This window comes from Coregonus clupeaformis, unplaced genomic scaffold (genome assembly GCF_020615455.1).
Source record: "Coregonus clupeaformis isolate EN_2021a unplaced genomic scaffold, ASM2061545v1 scaf0755, whole genome shotgun sequence".
In the NCBI taxonomy this organism is placed as follows: Eukaryota; Metazoa; Chordata; class Actinopteri; order Salmoniformes; family Salmonidae; genus Coregonus; species Coregonus clupeaformis.
The window spans coordinates 13,072-29,247 of NW_025534210.1; the positions used below are offsets into that span (position 1 = coordinate 13,072).

The following is a 16,176-nucleotide window of genomic DNA, read 5'->3' on the forward strand; positions in this document are numbered from 1 at the left end:
TTGGCTTTGGGTCCGTTCTTCAGGTGGTGGGGGCTCCGTTACCGCTTTTAGTTGGCTTTGGGTCCGTTCTTCAGGTGGTGGGGCTCCGTTACCGCTTTTAGTTGGCTTTGGGTCCGTTCTTCAGGTGGTGGGGGCTCCGTTACCGGCTTTTAGTTGGCTTTGGGTCCGTTCTTCAGGTGGTGGGGGCTCCGTTACCGCTTTTAGTTGGCTTTGGGTCCGTTCTTCAGGTGGTGGGGGCTCCGTTACCGCTTTTAGTTGGCTTTGGGTCCGTTCTTCAGGTGGTGGGGGCTCCGTTACCGCTTTTAGTTGGCTTTGGGTCCGTTCTTCAGGTGGTGGGGCTCGTTACGCTTTTTAGTTGGCTTTGGGTCCGTTCTTCAGGTGGTGGGGGCTCCGTTACCGCTTTAGTTGGCTTTGGGTCCGTTCTTCAGGTGGTGGGGGCTCCGTTACGCTTTTAGTTGGCTTTGGGTCCGTTCTTCAGGTGGTGGGGGCTCCGTTACCGCTTTTAGTTGGCTTTGGGTCCGTTCTTCAGGTGGTGGGGGCTCCGTTACGCTTTTAGTTGGCTTTGGGTCCGTTCTTCAGGTGGTGGGGGCTCCGTTACCGCTTTTAGTTGGCTTTGGGTCCGTTCTTCAGGTGGTGGGGGCTCCGTTACCGCTTTTAGTTGGCTTTGGGTCCGTTCTTCAGGTGGTGGGGGCTCCGTTACCGCTTTTAGTTGGCTTTGGGTCCGTTCTTCAGGTGGTGGGGGCTCCGTTACTGCTCAGCTGATAACTGCCATGCATTGTACTGCACACATTTGTAACACAACTGAATGAATACAAGATTTTATTGCGCTTTTATTAAAAAAAAATAATAATAATAATAAGTTGCCTGGTTATAAAATGTGTGCTATGTTTATTGCCTCAGATAATGAACTAAACCCGGTTCACTGAAAAGCCATAGTGAAAAGCCATTAGATCTGCTTTAGGTGTGATGCTGTCACTTGTGGGAATGGGGATCAGATGGATTCTTAGAGCATGTTGCTATACTAATAGCCCTACAATGGTCAGTTACGTTCAACCCAGCTGAAGGACATTTTAAAGAAGACGTGTAACGGCTCATCATAATGTCTGGAATGGAGTGAATGGGTGCAATCCGGTTTTCCGAGCTGGTCATGGGTGCACCTCAGCCACGCTCAAGGTCCTAGACGATAATATAACCGTGATCGATAATAGACAGTACTGCGCAGTCGTCTTCATCGACCTGGCCAAGGCTTTCGACTCTTGTCAATCACCGCATTCTTATTGGCAGACTAAATAGCCTTGGTTTCTCAAAATGACTGCCTCGCCTGGTTCACCGACTACTTCTCAGATAGAGTTCAATGTGTCAAATCGGAGGGCCTGTTGTCTGGACCTCTGGCAGTCTCTATGGGGGTGCCACAGGGTTCAATTCTCAGGCCGACTCTATTCTCTGTGTATATCAATGATGTCGCTCTTGCTGCTGGTGAAGCTCGGATCCACCTCTACGCAGACGACACCATTTTGTATACATCTGGCCCTTCATTGGACACTGTGTTAACAAACCTCCAAACGAGCTTCAACGCCATACAACACTCCTTCCGTAGCCTCCAACTGCTCTTAAACACTAGTAAAACTAAATGCATGCTCTTCAATCGAACGCTGCTTGCACCCGCTCGCCCGACTAGAATCACTATCTCGGCGGGTCTGACCTAGAGTATGTGGACAACTACAAATACCTAGGTGTCTGGTTAGACTGTAAACTCTCCTTCCAGACTCACATTAAGCATCTCCAATCAAAAGTTAGATCTAGAATCGGCTTCCTATTTCGCAACAAAGCCTCCTTCACTCATGCTGCCAAACATGCCCTCGTAAAACGGACTATCCTACCGATCCTTGACTTCGGCGATGTCATTTACAAAATAGCTTCCAACACTCTACTCAGCGAATTGGATGTATCACAGTGCCATCCGTTTTGTCACCAAAGCCCCATATACTACCCACCATTGTGACCTGTACGCTCTTGTTGGCTGGCCCTCACTACATATTAGTCGCCAAACCCACTGGCTCCAGGTCATCTATAAATCACTTCTAGGCAAATCCCCGCCTTATCTTAGCTCATTGGTCACCATAGCAACACCCACCCGTAGTCTGCGCTCCAGCAGGTATATCTCACTGGTCATCCCCAAAGCCAACACCTCCTTTGGCCGCCATTCGTTCCAGTTCTCTGCTGCCAATGACTGGAACGAACTGCAAAAATCTCTGAAGCTGGAGACTCTTATCTCCCTCACTAACTTTAAGCATCAGTTGTCAGAGCAGCTTACCGATCACTGCACCTGTACACAGCCCATCTGAAATTAGCCCACCCAACTACCTCATCCCCATTTTGTTATTACATTGTTATTTATTTTGCTAATTTGCACCCCAGTATCTCTATTTGCACATCATCTTCTGCACATCTATCACTCCAGTGTTAATACTAAATTGTAATTATTTTGCACTATAGCGTATTTATTGCCTTACCTCCATAACTTACTACATTTGCACACACTGTATATAGATTTTCTGTTGTATTTTTTGACTTTATGTTTTGTTTTACCCCATATGTAACTCTGTGTTGTTGTTTTTAATCGCACTGCTTTGCTTTATCTTGGCCAGGTCGCAGTTGGAAATGAGAACTTGTTCTCAACTGGCTTACCTGGTTAAATAAAGGTGAAATAAAAATAAATAAACATGGAATGGAATCAAACACATGGAAACCATGTTTGGTAACATTCCACTGACTCCGCTCCAGCCATTACAACGAGCCTGTCCTCCACCCTGCGCTAGATACCTTTTATTCACTTATTGAAACATTAGCACCATGGTTTGGTTTGGGGGGGTAAACATATAATTGGCAGGTTTTAACCATATTGTGATTTTCTTCTGAAAACCTCATGTAACTTCAAATCAAAACATGACAAATCTTGTAGTCTTTCTGTGATCCATTTAATCTCACAGCTTGTGGTGCACAAGGAACAAATAGAGACAGATAATGGAGTTCCAATAATAAGCAGCTAAAATCATTTCTTTAGGATTTGATTTTTTTTTGCTGCGCCGTAGATTTCAACTGTTTTTCCAATGATCTGTTGCTGTGGCGGGATAGTGGTCTGTTTACTGATTCTACTACTCACCTCCAGCCTCTAGGGGGCTCCACCCAACACGCGAGGGGCATGTTTGGCAATAGAAACAGGATGTTTGTTTTGGTACTTGCACATTTACGGTTACCTCATTTTTTCCATGTTTGGATTTGAAAAAATAAAAAAGCTAATATATATATATATATGAAAATGGTTCTTAATGCTATAATTTTTTCATTCCATTGGAATCATTGTTTGTAGCATTTAACTAGTTAAAGTGTATTATATATACACATCTGTATACTGATTGACATTTTTCAGATTTGTACTTTTTTTAAATGAAAGTTGCTAGTTCTGCTTTACCGAGTCGTGTGATCTTATTTTTTTTTTAAATAGTTGTGGCTGATTTGAGTTGTTCACTAATAAATGTATACCAATATTACCAAGCGCTTCTTTGCCTGTTTTCACTGTAATCACCAGAGTTGTCATGAATGCCAGGATTGTGTCCCAAATAGCACCCTATATAGTGCATTATATTTGACCAAAGCCCTAGGTTCTCATACTGTGCAGAGAAAAGGAACGTGATCTCGTGAGATCAGGATGACGGCCAAAATAAACTATATTTTCTTCACATCCAGCTCTGTAGCATTTTATGACACCTACACTACATTACCAAAAGTATGTGGACATCTGCTCATTAAACCTCTCATTCTGAAATCATGGGCATTAATATGGAGTTGGTCCCCCCCCCTTTGCTGCTATAACAGCCTCCACTCTTCTGGGAAGGCTTTCCACTAGATGTTGGAACATTGCTGCGGGGACTTGCTTCCATTCAGCCACAAGAGCATTTGTGAGGTCGGGCACTGATGTTGGGAGATTAGGCCTGGCTCGCAGTCGGCGTTCCAATTCATCCCAAAAAGTGTTTGATGGGGTTGAGGTCAGGGCTCTGTGCAGGCCAGTCAAGTTCTTCCACACTGACCTCTACAAATCATTTCTGTATGGACCTCGCTTTGTGCACGGGGGCATTGTCATGCTGAAACAGGAAAGGGCCTTTCCCAAACTGTTGCCATAAAGTTGAAGCACAGAATCGTCCAGAATGTCATTGCATACTGTAGCGTTAAGATTTCCCTTCACTGGAACTTGAAAAACCGCCCCAGACCATTATTCCTCCTCCACCAAACTTTACGGTTAGCACTATGCATTCATGCAAGTAGCGTTCTCCTGGCATCTGCCAAACTCAGATTTGTCCGTCGGACTGCCAGATGGTGAAGCGTGATTAATCGCGGTGAGATGGTGAAGCGAGTCCAATGGCAGTGAGCTTTACACCACTCCAGCCGATGCTTGGCATTGCGCATGGTGATCTTAGGCTTGTGTGCGGCTGCTCGGCCATGGAAACCCATTTCATGAAGCTCCCGACGAACAGTTCTTGTGCTGACGTTGCTTCCAGAGGCAGTTTGGAACTCGGTAGTAAGTGTTTCAACCGAGGACAGACAATTTACGTGCTTCAGCACTCGGCAGTCCTGTTCTGTAAGCTTGCGTGGCGTACCACTTTGCTGCTGAGCCGTTGTTGATCCTAGACGTTTCCACTTCACAATAACAGCACTAACAGTTGACCGGGGCAGCTCTGTCAGGACAGACATTTTGACAAACTGACTTGTTGGAAAGGTGGCATCCTATGACGGTGCCACGTTGAAAGTCACTGAGCTCTTCAGTAAGGCCATTCTACAGCCAATGTTTGTCTATGGAGATTGCATGGCTGTGTGCTTGATTTTATACACCTGTCAGCAACGGGTGTGGCTGAAATAGCCGAATCCACTCATTTGAAGGGGTGTCCACATACTTTTGGTCATGTGTTTTTACTCATGGGTTAGCATAATACGTTTGTTTTCTACATACCTAACAAAAATATTAAAACTGACATGGCTTCAAGGTTAGCAGAGTTTCTGTGGGCTGGTAGGAAGCCTGCGATTTATTAGACCAAGAGACCTGAGCACAGGCAAAGAGGACTGACTGACAGGAATATTATCAAAACCACCACAACATTTTAAAAATGTTTAATTTATAGTTGTTGGAAAATGACATCTTTACATGACCAGCCCAGACTATGGGCTGACTGTTTTACTATAGATGGGTAAAGCCACATGTCAAAGCTGTGGCTTCTTCTGGTTGTTGAACTGTGTTGTAGTTCTAAACTGAACTGTGTTGTAGTTCTAAACTGAACTCTGGTGGTACGGAACTCAAACCTCGCCTGTTTGGTCGTCTCATGACAATCACATTATAGCGTCAACTTTGATTGAAAAAAATAATAATAATAAAAAGTCGTGCTTTTTCAGCCTTGTTCTTTAAATATGTAACGTATATGTAACGTTCACATTGCTCTCCTTTTAAACAGAACCAAATTGAACTGGAGAGAGGTGGTGGTATCAGCTCTGCTAGGGGTAAATTATTTTGGGTTAGAGTTTTTGTTTCATTCTTTCAGACAGTGATCCCTTGTGCACAACGGCCATAAAAATAAAATTGTGAAGATACAAAAAAAAACAAAAAAAACAGAACAGTTGTTTTCCCATGTTGGAGGTGGAGGAGAAGGTTAGCTAGGTGTCAATCGTCCGTGAGATCCTGAACAAAGAGGACCTCAGAACGGCTGAGGCCGGCCTCTTTCAGGCTGGGAGGATTGGGCTGCTCCTCCGTGGGAAGGCAGGGCAGAACCCGGCGAGGGAAGTTTGTTACTATCTGGAATTTCTCCGGGGTCTCCTTCAATGAGAACAGGAAGTCGTATATTACCTGGAAACACAGAGGGAGAAATGGGTGAGATGCAAGGTTTTTTTTTTTTGTCAAAACCATACGTTTCATTGGTATACGCCAGGGGAGTTAAATCAAAACGTTAAAATAACACATGTAAGAGTGACTAGGAGTTTGCTGTGTAGAATTGGGAGTCAAGCCCCCACTGGTATGCACCGGGACAGTTAAAATGCCACCACCTGTAAGCTGACTTGAGCAGAGCTGTGTTCTTACCGTCAGAGACTGCTGGAAGAGGAAGCGCCTCTCTACTCTGGTGTCGTTAGGCAGTTTGAAAACTATCTTGACGCTGTCAGGGTCGTCTGCCGTGGGCTCGGGGGGAAGACATTCTGACTTGCGCTCCTTCTCTTCCTCCAGCGTCTAAAAACACAGAATTTGTGTCAAACTGGCAACAACAAAGTATTAAAAAACATAGGACCAAGACAAGAAACAGTTTTACTGTAGGCAAAGAGAGGAGTCAGAGCGTGAGAGAGTCCTTCCGAGAGCGAGCGAGGAGACAGAGAGCGAGCGAGGAGGCAGATAGTGTAAAAGACTCCTCACCCTCCTCCTCCTCTCCTCGGCCAGAACGGTCTGCCGGACCATCTCCTCCTCCGCCTGGACCTTCTCCTGCTCCTCCCTCTTCCTCCGGTCCTTCTCCTGGTCGGCTCTCAGCGACTCCAGGTAGGCATCGTCCTGCTGCGCCCGCAACACCTGCGTCTGGTTCCTCTCCTCCCTGGAACACACACACACACGCCGTCCCATAAGGCGGCGCACAATTGGCCCAGCGTCGTCCGGGTTTGGCCGGTGTAGGCCGTCGTTGTAAATAAGAATTTGTTCTTAACTGACTTGCCTAGTTAAATAAAGGTTAAATAAATAAAAAAACACACGAATGGACACGGACACACAAAGTGATACGCAGGCACACACACGTTCTATTAACATAGTTGCTGAGGTCTAATTCAAATTCCAGGCACACCACATCCCTCCAGGACCAGAGACCATCTCCACATTTGTATTTTTCATTATAGTAAAATAAGCAATCAATTCAGACCTGGGTTTCAAATACATTAAAAAAACTATTCACATACTTTTGTTTGAGTTTGTCTGGAGTGCCAGATGGCCTGGACTTGCTATTGGAATAAACCCAGCTCCGTTCCTTACCGCTCCATGCGTTCAGACATCAGGTTGGAATAAACCCAGCTCCGTTCCTTACCGCTCCATGCGTTCAGACATCAGGTTGGAATAAACCCAGCTCCGTTCCTTACCGCTCCATGCGTTCAGACATCAGGTTGGAATAAACCCAGCTCCGTTCCTTACCGCTCCATGCGTTCAGACATCAGGTAGGAATAAACCCAGCTCCGTTCCTTACCGCTCCATGCGTTCAGACATCAGGTAGGAATAAACCCAGCTCCGTTCCTTACCGCTCCATGCGTTCAGACATCAGGTAGGAATAAACCCAGCTCCGTTCCTTACCGCTCCATGCGTTCAGACATCAGGTGGGTCTGATTGGCCTCCATGATGAAGGTCAGCTGGTTGAGGAGGTCCTCTGATTGGATGAGCCCCTCCAGACGTCCCACCACGGTCATCTTACGGTCCTTCAGCATGATCACGGCCAGGAACGGGTAGGTGTTCTCACGCAGCGCCTGGGACACTGAGGCACAGAGACACACAGACACACACAGAGACACAGAGACACACAGAGACACACAGAGACACACAGAGAGACACAGAGAGACACACAGACACACACAGAGACACACAGACACACAGAGACACAGAGACACACACACACAGACACACAAACCCAGCCAGTGAAAAACACACCAAACACAGATTAAAACGCTGATATAAAGTAATGGATGAAGAGATCCTGGATGAAGAGACCCCCCTCATATCTTAGAGATCCTGGATGAAGAGATCCCCCCTCATATCTTAGAGATCCTGGATGAAGAGATCCCCCCCTCATATCTTAGAGATCCTGGATGAAGAGACCCCCCCCTCATATCTTAGAGATCCTGGATGAAGAGGCCCCCCCTCATATCTTAGAGATCCTGGATGAAGAGATCCCCCCCTCATATCTTAGAGATCCTGGATGAAGAGATCCCCCCTCATATCTTAGAGATCCTGGATGAAGAGATCCCCCCCTCATATCTTAGAGATCCTGGATGAAGAGCCCCCCCTCATATCTTAGAGATCCTGGATGAAGAGGCCCCCCTCATATCTTAGAGATCCTGGATGAAGAGATCCCCCCCCTCATATCTTAGAGATCCTGGATGAAGAGATCCCCCCCTCATATCTTAGAGATCCTGGATGAAGAGATCCCCCCTCATATCTTAGAGATCCTGGATGAAGAGCCCCCCCTCATATCTTAGAGATCCTGGATGAAGAGATCCCCCCTCATATCTTAGAGATCCTGGATGAAGAGACCCCCCTCATATCTTAGAGATCCTGGATGAAGAGACCCCCCTCATATCTTAGAGATCCTGGATGAAGAGACCCCCCCTCATATCTTAGAGATCCTGGATGAAGAGATCCCCCTCATATCTTAGAGATCCTGGATGAAGAGATCCCCCCTCATATCTTAGAGATCCTGGATGAAGAGATCCCCCCTCATATCTTAGAGATCCTGGATGAAGAGATCCCCCTCATATCTTAGAGATCCTGGATGAAGAGATCCCCCCTCATATCTTAGAGATCCTGGATGAAGAGATCCCCCCTCATATCTTAGAGATCCTGGATGAAGAGACCCCCCTCATATCTTAGAGATCCTGGATGAAGAGATCCCCCTCATATCTTAGAGATCCTGGATGAAGAGACCCCCCTCATATCTTAGAGATCCTGGATGAAGAGACCCCCCCTCATATCTTAGAGATCCTGGATGAAGAGATCCCCCCCTCATATCTTAGAGATCCTGGATGAAGAGACCCCCCCTCATATCTTAGAGATCCTGGATGAAGAGATCCCCCCCCTCATATCTTAGAGATCCTGGATGAAGAGACCCCCCCTCATATCTTAGAGATCCTGGATGAAGAGATCCCCCTCATATCTTAGAGATCCTGGATGAAGAGATCCCCCCTCATATCTTAGAGATCCTGGATGAAGAGATCCCCCCTCATATCTTAGAGAACCTGGACGAAGAGATCCCCCCTCATATCTTAGAGATCCTGGATGAAGAGATCCCCCCCTCATATCTTAGAGATCCTGGATGAAGAGATCACCCCCCTCATATCTTAGAGATCCTGGATGAAGAGATCACCCCCCTCATATCTTAGAGATCCTGGATGAAGAGATCCCCCCTCATATCTTAGAGATCCTGGATGAAGAGATCCCCCCTCATATCTTAGAGATCCTGGATGAAGAGATCCCCCCTCATATCTTAGAGATCCTGGATGAAGAGATCCCCCCTCATATCTTAGAGATCCTGGATGAAGAGATCCCCCCCTCATATCTTAGAGATCCTGGATGAAGAGATCCCCCCTCATATCTTAGAGATCCTGGATGAAGAGATCCCCCTCATATCTTAGAGATCCTGGATGAAGAGGCCCCCCCTCATATCTTAGAGATCCTGGATGAAGAGGCCCCCCCTCATATCTTAGAGATCCTGGATGAAGAGATCCCCCCCCTCATATCTTAGAGATCCTGGATGAAGAGGCCCCCCCTCATATCTTAGAGATCCTGGATGAAGAGATCCCCCCTCATATCTTAGAGATCCTGGATGAAGAGATCCCCCCCCTCATATCTTAGAGATCCTGGATGAAGAGATCCCCCCTCATATCTTAGAGATCCTGGATGAAGAGATCCCCCTCATATCTTAGAGATCCTGGATGAAGAGATCCCCCCCTCATATCTTAGAGATCATGGATGAAGAGATCCCCCCCTCATATCTTAGAGATCCTGGATGAAGAGATCCCCCCTCATATCTTAGAGATCCTGGATGAAGAGACCCCCCCTCATATCTTAGAGATCCTGGATGAAGAGATCCCCCCTCATATCTTAGAGATCCTGGATGAAGAGATCCCCCCCCCTCATATCTTAGAGATCCTGGATGAAGAGATCCCCCCCTCATATCTTAGAGATCCTGGATGAAGAGATCCCCCCTCATATCTTAGAGATCCTGGATGAAGAGATCCCCCTCATATCTTAGAGATCCTGGATGAAGAGATCCCCCCCTCATATCTTAGAGCTCCTGGATGAAGAGATCCCCCCCTCATATCTTAGAGATCCTGGATGAAGAGATCCCCCCCCTCATATCTTAGAGATCCTGGATGAAGAGATCCCCCCTCATATCTTAGAGATCCTGGATGAAGAGATCCCCCCTCATATCTTAGAGATCCTGGATGAAGAGATCCCCCCTCATATCTTAGAGATCCTGGATGAAGAGATCCCCCCCTCATATCTTAGAGATCCTGGATGAAGAGATCCCCCCTCATATCTTAGAGATCCTGGATGAAGAGATCCCCCCCTCATATCTTAGAGATCCTGGATGAAGAGATCCCCCCTCATATCTTAGAGATCCTGGATGAAGAGATCCCCCCCCTCATATCTTAGAGATCCTGGATGAAGAGATCCCCCCCTCATATCTTAGAGATCCTGGATGAAGAGATCCCCCCTCATATCTTAGAGATCCTGGATGAAGAGATCCCCCCCTCATATCTTAGAGATCCTGGATGAAGAGATCCCCCCTCATATCTTAGAGCTCCTGGATGAAGAGATCCCCCCCCCCCCTCATATCTTAGAGGACACTGACAAAAATCATCCAAAGTTCCAGCACAGATGATTGACTTTTATCTTTAACCCTTTTTGACCAGATGAAACTGACTGAGAACACGTCCTCAATTTACAGCATCAATAAAAGAGTATACAGGATGAGGCCTGTTCCTGTCCAGCTCCAGCAGACCCAGGTAGTGAAGACGCGTGCAGGAGTAGACCATTACCTCTGTATCCCTCAGGCTTGCTGGTGGAGCAGGCCCAGAACAGCGTTCTGGTGTTGAGGAAGGTCTGGACCTCTTCTGTACATAACGTGGAGCTGGAAGGAAGATGGTAACAGAAAGAGGCACATCGTTAATATCAACTGTGAGAGGAAAGAAGTCCAAATCAACAAAATGTCTATAATCATTTATACTAATTATGAAGAATACCAAGCATGACACAAATAAGAAAACATGCAAGGAATACCTCCAGTCAATCAACTGACTAAATATCCCAAACCACCAGAACCTAAATTATAACTAGACCTCATGTAAATGGATCATAAAGTGATCATAAAATGGGACCTACCGGCAGAACTGGTCTGTATCCTGGTGGTCCTCTCCATGGAGGTAAACTAACAAGTAGCGAAGCTCACGTTTGGCATCATTCAATGCCTTCAGGGGGAAAACAAACACAGCTCACTGAATAACACTACCAGCTAATCAACCAAGTTACACACACTATACAGTACCAGTCAAAAGTTTGGACACACCTACTCATTCAAGGGTTTTTCTTTATTTTTTACTATTTTCTACATTGTAGAATAATAGTGAAGATATCAAAACTATGAAATAAAACATATGGAATCATGTAGTAACCAAAAAAGTGTTAAACAAATCCAAATATATTTTATATGAGAGATTCTTCAAATAGCCACCATTTGCCTTGATGACAGCTTTGCACACTCTTGGCATTCTCTCAACCAGCTTCATGAGGAATGTTTTTCCAACAGTCTTGAAGGAGTTCCCACATATGCTGAGCACTTGTTGGCTGCTTTTCCTTCACTCTAAGGTCCAAACCATCTCAATTGAGTTGAAGTCGGGTGATTGTGGAGGCCAGGTCATCTGATGCAGCACTCCATCACTCTCCTTGGTCAAATAGCCCTTACACAGCCTGGAGGTGTGTTTTGGGTCATTGTCCTGTTGAAAAACAAATGATAGTCCCACTAAGCCCAAACCAGATGGGATGGCGTATCGCTGCAGAAAGCTGTGGTAGCCATGCTGGTTAAGTGTGCCTTGAATTCTAAATAAATGACAGACAGTGTTACCAGCAAAGCACCCCCACACCATCACACCCCCTCCTCCATGCTTTACGGTGGGAACCACACATGCAGAGATCATCTGTTCACCTACTCTGCGTCTCACAAAGACACAGCGGTTGGAACCAAAAATCTCAAATTTGGACTCCAGACCAAAGGACACATTTCCACCAGTCTAATGTCCATTGCTCGTGTTTCTTGGCCCAAGCAAGTCTCTTCTTCTTGTTGGTGTCCTTTAGTAGTGGTTTCTTTGCAGCAATTCGACCATGAAGGTCTGATTCACACAGTCCCCTCTGAACAGTTGATGTTGAGATGTGTCTGTTCCTTGAACTCTGTGAAGCATTTATTTGGGCTGCAATCTGAGGCTGGTAACTCTAATGAACTTATCCTCTGCAGTAGAGGTAACTCTGGGTCTTCCTTTCCTGTAGCAGTCCTCATGAGAGCCAGTTTCATCATAGCGCTTGATGGTTTTTGCAACTGCACTTGAAGAAACGTTCAAAGTTCTTGAAGTTTTCCATATTGACTGACCTTCATGTCTTAAAGTAATGATGGACTGTCGTTTCTCTTTGCTTATTTGAGCTGTTCTTGCCATAATATGGACTTGGTCTTTTACCAAATAGGGCTATCTTCTGTATACCACCCCTACCTTGTCACAACACAACTGATTGGCTGAAACGCATTAAGGAAAGAAATTCCACAAATTGACTTTTAACAAGGCACACCTATTAATTTAAATGCATTCCAGGTGACTACCTCATGAAGCTGGTTGAGAGAATGCCAAGTGTGTCCAAAGCTGTCATCAAGGCAAAGGGTGGCTACTTTGAAAAATCTCAAATATAAAATATATTTTGATTTGTTTAACACTTTTTGGGTTACTACATGATTCCATATGTGTTATTTCATAGTTTTGATGTCTTCACTATTATTATACAGTGTAGAAAATAGTAAAAATAAAGAAAAACCCTGCAATGAGTAGGTGTCCAAACTTTTGACTGGTAATGTATATACAAAAGTATGTGGACACCCCTTCAAATGAGTGGATTTGGTTATTTCAGCCACACCCGTTGCTGACAGGTGTATAAAATCGAGCACACAGCCATGCAATCTCCATAGACAAACATTGGCAGTAGAATGTCCTTACTGAAGAGTTCAGTGACTTTCAACGTGGCACCGTCACAGGATGCCACCTTTCCAACAAGTCATTTCATCAAATTTCTGCCCGGCTAGAGCTGCCCCGGTCAAGTGCTGTTATTGTGAAGTGGAAACGTCTAAGATCAACAATGGCTCAGCTGCGAAGTGGTAGGCCACACAAGCTCACAGAACGGGACCGCCAAGTGCTGAAGCGCGTAAAAATCATCGGTCCTCAGTTGCAACACTCACTACCGAGTTCAAAACTGCCTCTGGAAGCAACGTCAGCACAATAACTGTTCGTCGGGAGCTTCATTAACTGGGTTTCCATGGCCGAGCAGCCGCACACAAGCCTACGATCACCATGTGCAATGCCAAGCGTCAGCTGGAGTGGTGTAAAGCTCGCCGCCATTGGACTCTGGAACAGTGGAAACGCGTTCTCTGAAGTGATGAATCCAGCTTCACCATCTGGGATTGGCGGATGCCAGGAGAACGCTACCTGCCCAAATGCATAGTACTAACTGTAAAGTTTGGTGGAGGAGGAATAATGGTCTGGGGCGGTTTTTCAAGTTCCAGTGAAGGGAAATCTTAACGCTACAGCAGACAATGACATTCTAGACGATTCTGTGCTTCCAACTTTGTGGCAACAGTTTGGTGAAGGTCCTTTCCTGTTTCAGTATGACAATGCCCCCGTGCACAAAGCGAGGTCCAAACAGAAATGGTTTGTCGAGATCGGTGAGCCCTGACCTCATCTCCATCAAACACCTTTGGGATGAATTGGAACGCTGACTGCGAGCCAGGCCTAATCGCCCAACATCAGTGCCCGACCTCACTAATGCTCTTGTGGCTGAATGGAAGCAAGTCCCCGCAGCAATGTTCCCACATCTAGTGGAAAGCCTTCCCAGAAGAGTGGAGGCTGTTATAGCAGCAAAGGGGGGGACCAACTCCATATTAATGTCCATGATTTCGGAATGAGATGTTCGACGAGCAGGTGTCCACATACTTTTGGTCATGTAGTGTAGGTTCTAAATGGATTGAATCAATCTGGATTCTGGAACATCTGCTTCCTTAAAACCATTTAGTCGGTTGTTCAATAAAATAAAACTTGGTGTCTCAACTTTTTGGGTAATGTTCTTATGCGTTCCAATATACTTCTTGTTTATGGTCAGATACTAGTAACCCAAATTGAGATTGAAACTGGACTGGGGAACCTGAGTAACACACCTGGCTATATGTTCCCTGGTAAAACACTGGATGCGATCGACCGTACTTCTCTTCAAAACTATGGATGAAAGAGACAACGTCACCCACAGGGTCTGTGACGCGTCCACGAGGGTCTGGCCTGACCCACCGCAGGGCAAACCTAGGAGAGGAGGAGGAACCAATCAGTCACCTTCATACAGAAACGTCAGGCAGCTCATGTTAATAACGGGAACTGATGGACAAATGCAGTTTCTTTTGTATTACCTGAATATGTCCATAAGTGTGTAATATGTCAATCTGAAAGGTAGCATTATCATGTAGTAACTCCATCCTATTAATCCCTGAAAATGTAAGAAAAAGACCAGATGAGACATGATGGTGGGAACAGTGGAAAGATTCAATGAGAATACCACAGCTGGATGATTTCAGTTACAGAGTTGATTTCTGTAAGCAGAATGTTGCCCCACTGTGTATTTTAATGTCATATTGCAGAGTCTACCTTTTAAGTTGAGATGCAAGAACAATTTACCGCAGTTTCCCAGTGACACGTGATCAAAAAGAAGAATATATGAGAGAGAGAGAGAGAGAGAGAGAGAGAGAGAGAGAGAGAGAGAGAGAGAGAGAGAGAGAGAGAGAGAGAGAGAGAGAGAGAATCTGTGTACGTACTCTGGGTTGTGGCCTGGAGACGATATAGCTATACACTCTGTGGTCTGCTGTGTTGACCTGTAAGGGTCTGGAGGGCGGCGGGTTAAACACACTGGGAACTCCTTCCTGCTCGTTCAGTCTGTCCTGCACCGCAGCCTGGGAACGCACACATCACATTATCCATTTGATCTCACCCTGGACAGCACAGGAAGACTCAACCATGACCATTTCAAAGAGCAGAGATCATGAACATTGAAGGCAACATTTGTCACGAGGTACGTAATTCATTCATAACAGTGCAACCACTGAGAAATGATTGTATTCACTGGGTGCATCATGACTTGTGGATTATGTAGTCTTCAAAGGCCCACTTCAAAAAGTTGCATTCTGGTTTTTTTTTTGGGTGACAGTTCTTACCTCAATGTTCCAATTGTGTTGTTCTAATGTGTGACGACATTGGTCCATAGACTCCAAGCCTGTCAAGTCCTGGAAATCAAATGCAAAAATCATAATTCTCAGATCTAACACTGGTGTACACGAGACTGGACACATCTCCAATTGATAGGCGAGGATGTGAAGATAAAATAATAATATGCCATTTAGCAGACGCTTTTATCCAAAGCGACTTACAGTCGTTCGGGACAAACGAATTTATTCCAATAATTCCTACAAGCCATTTCCACATCTTGGGTCTGGATGAAACAGAGGGGGGCCTTACTAGGAACTAACCACCGTAACAGTTGTGTCTGATGATCACTCTCAAACCATCTTCCAACTAACAGTTAACAAACTAAGTAACGTTAGCGTTGCTGACCAAACAAACTGCTAGCTAGCCAACTGTCGTTAGCCTAGCTAGCTAGTTGTCGTAAGTAAACCAAGTCCTGCAGATAACTTAAGTTCAAAATATATTTTCTAATTCACCATACACTGATTGAAGTTTGCTGATGTGTTTCTTTGGGGGGAATTGTCGGGAACGGACAAGCAATTCAAGACAATAGTTTGTATTGAAAATAATTGGTGTGTTGCTAGAAATAACGTTAACGGTAGCTACCTGGCTTGTTAGCTAACGTTAACAGTGGCGCTAGGGGTATCAAAATTATCTTGTCAAAAAGCGTTTTTATAACCATAACGTGCTTTATTTTAAACTATTTCCTTCATATATCTAAACATACATTAATATGTAGTTATATATAAATTACTGTAAGCTGAAGAAAGGCTGACTACCTGAAATTGAAGGAGTTTTTCGGTCTGCGCCTGAGATAATTCCTGCACCTCTGGCGCCGCCATCTTACCTCGCTAACGATTCTTC

General features: G+C 45.4%; 1 protein-coding gene across 1 annotated transcript; it reads right to left on the reverse strand.

Moving 5' to 3' along the window:
- Positions 1 to 5,045: 5,045 nt before the first annotated feature.
- Positions 5,046 to 16,176, reverse strand: LOC121587481 (FAS-associated factor 2). The gene is made up of 11 exons (XM_041904455.2): positions 16,092 to 16,176; positions 15,285 to 15,353; positions 14,889 to 15,023; positions 14,487 to 14,563; positions 14,244 to 14,382; positions 11,162 to 11,247; positions 10,819 to 10,910; positions 7,358 to 7,535; positions 6,446 to 6,617; positions 6,122 to 6,265; positions 5,046 to 5,890 (listed from the first exon to the last, which is right to left on the reverse strand). Exons 1-11 carry the CDS (start codon positions 16,152 to 16,154, stop codon positions 5,708 to 5,710), a joined length of 1,338 nt encoding a protein of 445 aa, XP_041760389.1. The 5' UTR covers positions 16,155 to 16,176; the 3' UTR covers positions 5,046 to 5,707.

Bases quoted from the DNA above. Each gene is read 5' to 3' on its own strand.
- LOC121587481 (XM_041904455.2), bottom strand. From the start codon at position 16,154: ATGGCGGCGCCAGAGGTGCAGGAATTATCTCAGGCGCAGACCGAAAAA. The intron at 15,024-15,284 runs GTAAGAACTGTC...GTGCGTTCCCAG, and splicing joins AACACAATTGGAACATTGAG to GCTGCGGTGCAGGACAGACT. The intron at 11,248-14,243 runs GTGTGTTACTCA...TTCCCCCTGAAG, and splicing joins ACCAGGGAACATATAGCCAG to GCATTGAATGATGCCAAACG.